This window comes from Lotus japonicus, chromosome 2, assembly GCF_012489685.1.
Source record: "Lotus japonicus ecotype B-129 chromosome 2, LjGifu_v1.2".
NCBI lineage: Eukaryota > Viridiplantae > Streptophyta > Magnoliopsida > Fabales > Fabaceae > Lotus > Lotus japonicus.
This window is the reverse complement of record NC_080042.1, coordinates 34834104-34844055: the sequence shown is the minus strand read 5'-3', so window position 1 is coordinate 34844055 and position 9952 is coordinate 34834104. Positions and strand designations below refer to the sequence as shown.

General features: G+C 36.7%; 1 protein-coding gene and 1 pseudogene across 1 annotated transcript; one reads left to right on the top strand and one right to left on the bottom strand.

The window, feature by feature from the left end:
- Nucleotides 1-260: 260 nt before the first annotated feature.
- Nucleotides 261-1049, bottom strand: LOC130736386 (transcription initiation factor TFIID subunit 8-like; annotated as a pseudogene).
- Nucleotides 1050-4975: 3926 nt separating this feature from the next.
- LOC130736385 (protein FAR-RED IMPAIRED RESPONSE 1-like) lies at nt 4976-7780 on the top strand. Its single transcript, XM_057588219.1, has 6 exons — nt 4976-7066; nt 7153-7230; nt 7309-7365; nt 7452-7529; nt 7606-7662; nt 7736-7780. The coding sequence occupies exons 1-6, from the start codon at nt 4976-4978 to the stop codon at nt 7778-7780; spliced, it is 2406 nt and encodes an 801-aa protein (XP_057444202.1).
- The last annotated feature ends 2172 nt before the right edge of the window (nt 7781-9952 follow it).

Genomic DNA, 9952 nt, shown 5'->3' with positions numbered 1-9952 from the left:
GATAGTTTTAATTCTTGCACTAATTATTTTTTTTGAATGTGAAGAAGTGCTTTACATTGAAAAATCATTAAGTAAATTAGAGCTAAACTGACAAGAAAGGAAACCAATCTAACTGATCTAAACAAAAGTTGAAAACTTAAGAGTAATTCTACAGGTAAGTTGCAGAATCCTAACCAAAAGATCAACATGCCCTTAACTAGTGAGTAACCCCTTAGCCCTGCAGATAATGCCAACTCTCTCCAATGCAAACACTAATCAATCTACAGTAGAGTCAGTTCTTGTGGGTTTTCTATAGACTTTCTGAGAATATACTCAGCCATCCTCTTCTTATCATCCCTCTCATCTTCTCTGCCACCCAAAGATGCCGCTCGCGAAGCAGCATCCTTCTTCTGAAGTCTAGCATCCAAAGATTCCCCAATGAGCTTCTTCCCAATTCTGAACTTAAAATGCACAGTCGGCCTCGCAGCCGGAACAACCATTTTCCCTTCAACCCCATCATCATCACACAAACTACTACTCCCTAGCACCTCAATCTTGTCCTCACGAGGATCAGAAACCCTCTCATCCCACACGGGCGTGTGAATGTAAGTATGAGGATCCGGCAAAGCTGGAAACCAAGCAGGTATATGCTTTCTCGGCGGCGTCTCACCCATCTACTCGAAACTCGGGATGCTCCTCCGTTCCCGAATCACCGGAAACTGAGAAATCGACTGAGCAAACGGAACCTCATCCACCGCCTCCACGTAATTCATGATCTCCTTCAATCCAGTGCCACCGAAAAAACCCTCGCGGCGCTTCAGGTCCTCAAACCCTCGAATCAAATCGAAGACAGTGCAATGCGATCTGCCGGAGAGGTTGGCGTAGAGCTCCGCGATCTTCCCCAAGTCAACGAGGTACCGGATTGCGACGTTGGCTGAGGAATCCAGAGCTGAGCTTCTGACGACGTGAAACCCTTGGGATTCACATAGCTGCGAAACTGCGACCTTCGCCGCTGCGCGGCCGAAGTCGTCAGCGGCGGCTCTTTCTCCTCCGTCGCCTCCATGGCTCATGTTTGAACCCGGAATTAGGGTTTTGTCGAGTGGCATTGTTTTTTCACCGCCATGGATATCGGAGTTGTTTGGAACAATGAAAACCTAGATCGCAACTCAGAGAGTGAAAGAAAAGGAATTGAAGAGGGAAAATTGAATGAAAGGGGAGAAGGAAGGAAGAAGATTAACTTATGTCCAACTTGCACTAATTATAGTATAAAAGTTACTAGGTAAAAATTAAAATAATGTCCATTAAGGCTCAAACAAATTTTAAAAAAATAATAGAGAAAATAAGTACAGGAAAGTATATCTAAAAATACCTTCAAGCTAGGGATGGCAACGGATAGTATCGGGCATGAGTTTTACAATTGCAAAACCCAAACCCAAATCACATAACCCAAACCCAAACACAAACTCTTATGGGTGATAAAATGAAATCCATGCCCAAACCCATTGGGTTTCGGATATACCCGAAGCCCAAAACCAAACCCATTACTTACATGAAATAGCAACCCGTCTCAGAACCCGATCCAGAACTTACTTTCATAAAAAAAAGTGAAATTCATAGAAAGAAAAAAAAAATACTATTCATCATCCTCATCTATCACCAAAGTGAGGCAACAATAGTTTAGAGTTTACTTTCTCAAACATACAAAATTACAATTAATCATCAAACACTAAGAACAAAGTTTATATATATATATATATATATATATATATATATGTATGAGAGTTTTTTCATAATTTTATATTTCAGGTATCTTTGGATTCGGGTTTGGGCAGGTATGGGCACAGATTTAACTAATACCAAACCCAAACCCATAAACTGCTACAGTAACGGGCAAAACCCAAACCCAAACCAAAATCCAGTCAACTCGGGTTTTATCCGTCAAATCGAATCGGGTTTGGGCAAAATATCCATGAGGAGAGAGAACACACCAAACATTGTTAAATACATAGTCCTTTTGTAAATCTCATAACCCAAACCCAAACACAAACTCTTATGGGTGATAAAATGAAATCCATGCCCAAACCCATTGGGTTTCTGATATACCCGAAACCCAAAACCAAACTCATTACTTACGTGAAATAGCAACCCGTCTCAGAACCCGATCCAGAACTTACTTTCGTAAAAAAAAAGTGAAATTCATTGAAAGAAAAAAAAAATACTATTCATCATCCTCATCCATCACCAAAGTGAGGCAACAATAGTTTAGAGTTTACTTTCTCAAACATACAAAATTACAATTAATCATCAAACACTAAGAACAAAGTTTATATATATATATATATATATATGAGAGTTTTTTTGTAATTTTATATTTCGGGTATCTTTGGGTTCGGGTACAAATTCTTATGGGTGATAAAATGAAATCCATGCCCAAATCCATTGGGTTTCGGATATACCCGAAGCCCAAAACCAAACCCATTACTTACGTGAAATAGCAACCCGTCTCAGAACCCGATCCAGAACTTGCTTTCATTAAAAAAAAAAGTGAAATTCATAGAAAGAAAAAAAGACTACTATTCATCATCCTCATCCATCACCAAAGTGAGGCAACAATAGTTTAGAGTTTACTTTCTCAAACATACAAAATTACAATTAATCATCAAACACTAAGAACAAAGTTTATATATAACTTTGTTATATTTCGGGTATCTTTGGATTCGGGTTTGGGCAGGTATGGGCACAGATTTAACTAATACTAAACCCAAACCCATAAACTGCTACAGTAACGGGCAAAACCCAAACCCAAACCAAAATCCAGTCAACTCGGGTTTTATCCGTCAAATCGAATCGGGTTTGGGCAAAATATCCATGAGTAGAGAGAACACACCAAACATTGTTAAATACATAGTCCTTTTGTAAATCTCATAACCCAAACTCAAACACAAACTCTTATGGGTGATAAAATGAAATCCATGCCCAAACCCATTGGGTTTCGGATATACCCGAAACCCAAAACCAAACTCATTACTTACGTGAAATAGCAATCCGTCTCAGAACCCAATCCAGAACTTACTTTCGTAAAAAAAAGAAGTGAAATTCATAGAAAAAAAAAATACTATTCATCATCCTCATCCATCACCAAAGTGAGGCAATAATAGTTTAGAGTTTACTTTCTCAAACATACAAAATTACAATTAATCATCAAACACTAAGAACATATATATATATGTATGAGAGTTTTTTTTGTAATTTTATATTTCGGGTATCTTTTGGTTCGGGGTTTGGGCAGGTATGCGCACAGATTTAACTATTACCAAACCCAAACCCATAAACTGCTACAGTAACGGGCAAAACCCAAACCCAAACCAAAATCCAATCAACTCGGGTTTTATCTGTCAAATCGAATCAGGTTCAAGCGGGTATCCATGGGTTTGGGCAAAATATCCATGAGGAGAGAGAACACACCAAACATTGTTAAATACATAGTCCTTTTGTAAAAAAAATGAGGTTGAAATCTTTCTGAATAGAACTAAAAAAAAAATAGCTGAGGAGTGGATGGAACCCACTTCACAAAGGAAACTAGACTAGGATCTTAATCAATGGGACAACGCAACTCATTTCTATAGTGCAGCGTTATTATCCAATCTTAATATATATATATATATTTGGTGAACCTTGGGAGGGCTGCCTTAATGTGGTTCCGCCACTGATCTCAACATAATTCAACTGTTATGTGTATATAAATATTCAATGAATTAGACCCTGCCTCATCAATTTAACAATTTAACAAGGTATAAATATGATAGACGTCCCTGAAATTGTAAAGGGAATCAAAATCAGTCCTTAGAAATTTTGTGCATGAAATGTTATCCCTAGAATTTGTTTTTTAATCAAATTAGGTCCAAAAGTCATTTTCGTGCCTACGTGGCCTCAATTTGGACAAGTCAACATGTCCACATCATCTTCTTAACTTACATGTATTTTTTATCCTCAAACCCAGAAATATGAACAATACGAACCCGGATCCTCTCCTGCTGGATTTTCTGTCCTGCACCTCCTGCATGTTTCTTAACCGTCTGATTGATCATGTGGTCCAAAAAATTGCACTCTTAAAATTATAATAGGCATAAAATGACAGCCCTTTGATGCATCCAAGGGTCCACAAAATAAACCTCATTTACTCATTTCACGTTTCCCTCTTCCCCTATTCTCGCGCGCCTCTTCTCGACGACGGCTACCTCTGCTTCAATTTTTTTCCTCTGCCTTATACGAACTGAAAGTGATATGCGTTCAAAACCAGATGGCTACCTCAACTTGACTTTGTGATCTGCGTTTGTTTTTGGTCTCTACGACACTGTCTCTTTATGCCAGGTCCTTTTCATTCTCTTACTGCAACTCTGTTTCTATTTCTGTATAGAAGGTGGCTTTGTGATATGCGTTTAGTTTTTGTGATCTGAAATTGATGCTTTGATCAATGATATGGTGGGGCAATCTCAAAGGATATCAATAAAATATCAGTAGTGGTGGTTTTGTTTCGTCAGGGGGTGAGGACATATATTATCCTTGTGTCTAAGTTTATGGTGAGCCATAGCATGAGTTTGTTTGTGTCTTTGCTGTGCAAACTATTTTCATATATTAACTTCTGAGATTTGCTTGTGTAATTAGTAATCAATTGCTGGAGCTATAGTTGATTTTGTGAGTAGTAGTACAGTGAATTTGATCCTTATAATGAGTTGAGAAACCATTTGTGCAGGTTCTTTCTACTTCTTTTGCTGCAAGGCTTCTTCTTTGTTCAGTTCCTTGGAGTGCCTAATTTTGCTGCAACATTTCATATCTTGTTCTTGTGGAGTAGCAGGTCATTTATCTTTAAAAAATATGACTAAAATTTGATTTCAAGCGTACCTAGGTTCATCATGTTTATAAATTGTACATGTTTCTATTTCATAATATAATAGTTGTATTTATATTTTGATAAATGCAGCATAATTGATATCATATGGAAGAAGATTGGAAGCCAAAGTTAGGTATGGTTTTTGATAGCTTTGAGGATGCTTGGATGTTTTGGCTAAATTATGGTAAAAAAACTGGGTTTGGAGTGAGGAAACAATATACTCACAAAAAAGATGATGGCTCAATTTCTTCTTGTCGGTTTGCTTGTTGCAAAGAAGGCTTACGAAAGGTAGACAAACGAGATTACAAGATAGTAAATCCAAGACCGGAGACTAGAACAAATTGTCAAGTAAAGATGGGACTTAAGAATAAGGATGGAAAGTTTGTAGTGCATGACTTTGTGGAGGTGCACAACCACATTTTACATTTGGAAGAAACGTCTCATATGTTGCCATCTCAACGTAAAGTTTTAGAAGTTCAAAGCCAACAAATTGATTTGGCTGATGATGCCGGTCTGCAACAAAAGAAGTCGTTTGATTTAATGAGTAAACAAGTGGGAGGGAGATCAAACTTGGGATATACTCGCCTTGATCAAAAGAACTATCTCCGAAAAAGAAGGCAACGTAGTTTGGTACAAGGGGAAGCTGGTTATCTATTGCAATACTTCCAGAGAAAGTCAGTTGAAAATTCACTTTTCTACCATGCTTATCAATTAGATAATGAAGATCAAATTACCAATGTGTTTTGGGCAGATGCAATGATGCTAATTGATTATGAGTATTTTGGTGACGTGATTTCACTTGATTCGACATATTGCACTAATAATTCGCATAGACCACTAGCGGTGTTCTCAGGTTTTAATCACCATCGGAGTGTAGTGATCTTTGGGGCAGCATTACTGTATGATGAAACAACAGAGTCGTACGAGTGGCTTTTTGAGTCATATTTAGACGCACACAAGCAAAAAATGCCCAAAGCAGTTTTTACTGATCAAGATCAGGCAATGGCCAAAGCACTGTCTATAGTCATGCCTGAGGCTTACCATGGCCTATGTACATGGCACTTGATGCAAAATGGTGTCAAGCACTTAGGAAATCTTATGAAGGGTGAATCTCATTTTCTCACCGACTTTAAGAAGTGCATGTACGGATATCATGATGAAGAACAATTTGAGGAAGCTTGGAGAACTCTTATAGCAAAATATGATGTTCAAGAAAATGATTGGTTGCAAAGAATGTATACTTTGAAGGAAAAATGGGCATGTTGTTTTATGAAGAAGGCGTTCACGTTGGGAATGCGAAGTACTCAACTTAGTGAAAGTGTGAATGCAGGTATAAAAGATTTTACCAATGTGGACTTGGATATTGTCAAGTTCTGTAAGCGTTTCGAGGATGTCGTGGAAGAAAAGAGATATAATGAATTGAAGTGTGAATATGAAGCACGTCAAAAAATTCCAAGACTCAAGAACCCATATTTTGTTATTTTGAAACAAATGTCCGAGCTTTATACTCCCACTATTTTTGAATTATTCCAACACGAGTATGAGTTATTTGAAGCATGTTGTGTAAAAAGCACGGATGGAAAAACATCATCCATTGATTTTGTTATTGCCAATGTAAGGGGTTCTAGAGAATGGTGCGTCTCAGTTGATTTGGAAAAGAAGTCAATCTGTTGCTCTTGTCGTAAGTTTGAGTCATCTGGCATTTTATGTTGTCATTGCATAAGAGTATTTATTCATATGGATGTCAAATCAGTGCCTGAGCAATATGTATTGAAGAGGTGGACAAAGTTAGCTAGAAGTGGGGCATTGCGTGATGGTTCGACCAATCATGTAGAAGATGTTCAATTGTCTACAGCTAAAAGTTATGCAGAGATTTGTCCTCGCCTTGTGAGAATAGCCACAGAAGCATGTAGAAATCCAGAAACAGTTGTGTTTCTTAACAAAGTTGTTGATTTGTTGGAGAAGCAAATACTAGAGTTTCAAAAGAAACAAGTGAATACTACTGAAGTTGATGTCTTACTTGGCAAAGTTAAAGAGATTGGAAACAACAATGAAGGTTCAACAGAAGTAAAGGGGTTCAAGAAAAAAGAAGGTAGAAAAGGTTCTAAACGTTTGAAAAGTTGGGTAGAGAACCAAAAAGGCAAAAGAAAGAAAAATAGTGCTTCAAGTGCTTCACAAAGTCAACAACTTACCGCGGTATTATAAATTTTATCATGAACTTAATCAAGATACTTATGATGAACTTCATAGCTTTATTGTTTTTCCTTATATTTGCATTGTAGACCAACATAACTCAAGAACATGAGGTTCCTAATACAAGTGCAACATGGCTCAACGGTCATTACAATCAACAATCTGTGGTAAGTTAATAGTAATTTAAATCTGTGTCTGACTTGAAGTTTATTTACTGATTAAATGGTCTTGTCTTTTTTTTATAGGAAAGGATTAACATTTTGGGTGCCTCAAGTGGTTCACAAAGTCTACAACCTAAAATGGTATCATAAATTTTATCATTAACTTAGCCAAGACACTTTTAATCAACTTCATAGCTTTAGTTGTTTTTCCTTTATTTTCAATGTAGACCAACATAACTCGAGTGCATGAGGTTCCCAATATAGGTGCAACATGGATCAATGGTCACTACAATCAACAATCTATGGTAAGCTAATAGCAATTTAATTTTGTGTGTGACTTGGAATTTATTTAGTGACAAAAAATGATTTTATCTTGTGCAGGGAGACAATAGTACTTTGAGCCAATTTGGTATCAATAGTTTTACAAGCTTATTGATGGTAAGTTTCAGAAACCATATAAGATCACTTCATTTATTTTCATATATTAACTTTTGTCTCTCTCAAATTGCAGGCACAAGACAATGATGATGACATTACAACTTTAACCAACCCATAAAGAAGTGAAGTGAAAATCAGACAATTGCTCTTTAGTGTCTTTTTTATGTATATGTAACAGTACTAGAAGACAATTTCTTTTCGGTGTTATCTATCTTTTGGCATGGATTTGTTTTTTCATATATTATTTTTTTATTGAGAATCAATTGTTTCATAGATTACAGCTTTCAGTGATTCTTCTACACCACATATATCTTCACTTATTATTCTACACCACAAAAATCACTTGTTGATACCAATTATTTTAAAACCAGAAATGTTAAATGAAAGAATTGAGGCCAAGAGCACTTGTTAACTTGAGCTATCCATTGAAAAGAAATATACTTTTATGTGTATGTAACACTTGTGATATATGCACCAATTTACAAGAAAAGAAATATACTAGAGCGATGGGATTGAATTTCAATTGAATCTTTGGTTACATTACATCATTATATATTCAATAGAGTAACAAAAATACATTCAACAGTGTAGAAAACTCCTAAACTAATGCTGCAACCTTTCTGGTTCACTTGTGCATTTTAGCATGAAATAAATCCAATCTTAGCATGATTTTACTTGTGGGACGTCCGCCATAATTCCAATCTCAGCAACATTTTAGCTTTAGCTTCGGTACAACATCAATATACCAAATCTCAACAGCATTGTAGCTTGCATAAAAAAAATCTCAGCAGCATTTTAACTATAGCTTCAACACAAGAACAATGATTATTAAAATCAGCAAAACCACCTCCTTTTTCCTGCACAAAACAGAAGAAATGCCATTGTGATTTGCACAAATGAACCAGCAAATAATTATATGCATATATAGCTTATTGGATTCTTTCTATTCAAAGTAAAAGCATTTGATGTGTAATGGTGTGACAATCTCATGCTTGTCTCACTCTGATTTAGGCTACAACTATCTCAAATGAAACAATGAGAATTGAAGTGAAAATTATAATAAGCCTTTTTAGCATGAAAACTTTAAGTATTAAAAAACTTGTTTTCCCATTGATCAGAGTCTTCAACATTTAGAATTGGATAAAACACATGTCATCAGGTGTTATCATTTTGTGCAGGATTGCTTACTCTTCATTTTTAGCCTAAAAATTTTATAACTATTGATTCAATTGAATTGAATCGATCTGATGCAAGTCCAAAGTCCTTCCACTTTGAGCCAAGTGCCACCTCCACCAACTAGATAACATCCAAATGACAATGCCTATGCCTTAAGATGACTTCTCCAATTAATGAAGCACCACAATCTCCTTCCTAGTGGCAATTGAGTAACCCCTTCTCAGCATAAAATCCCACTTCCCCACTATCTTGTGCATAGTCCTTGCGTTCATAATCCATTTCCAGTAAAGTAAATTTGTATCCTTTTTCTTATTCTGTGTCTTTCCTCTTCTCCAACCAGGTCTAAATGTTGTATTAAAAAATGCTCAGGTTCATAGTTGAACTCCACCAAAACCCAAATTATACCTTTATTACCTTATCTACAGTATAAGGGCTTGATTAACCTAACATTCCCATCAATTTTAATCAACACATGGAAACCAATCTAAAACCCCTAGTGCCTCTAAACATGATAAACCTTTAAAAAAGACAAATTGAAAATACCAGATTTAAAAATGCAAGGTCATGTTCCCTATTGATCGAATCTAACCTGCAGAGGACGGTTGGAACTGATTCGATAGCGCCGGAGGGTTGGGTAGGTCGGAACTACAATGACAACAGCGGACCGTCTCTAGATCAGACGAAGGGCGCACGATGTCGACACAGAGAGAAAGAAGGCGGTGTCGTCGAGAGGAGGAGCGTTGTAGTTGAGAGGAGGAACGTTGTCTCACGACGGCAAAGAACGACAGTGTTAATTGGGTTTCTGTTTGGAGAAAACCCTTCAGCCATTAGATTAATCTTATGGCTGAAATTAATTTGCTAGTATATAATTATTATAATTATAAGACTGCAATTTTCTGGACCACATGATCAATCAGACGGTTAAGAAACGTGCAGAAGGTGCAGGACAGAAAATTCTGCAGGAGAGGATCTGAGTTCTGAACAATACCCAAAAGCTCTTTCATCCTCTCCCAAAACCCAGAAGCTTCTTCATCCTCTCCCATAGCCACATATTTTTTTCACTTCCTCCTCTCTCTATCTCTCTCTCTATAAAAGATTGATTATGATTATATAT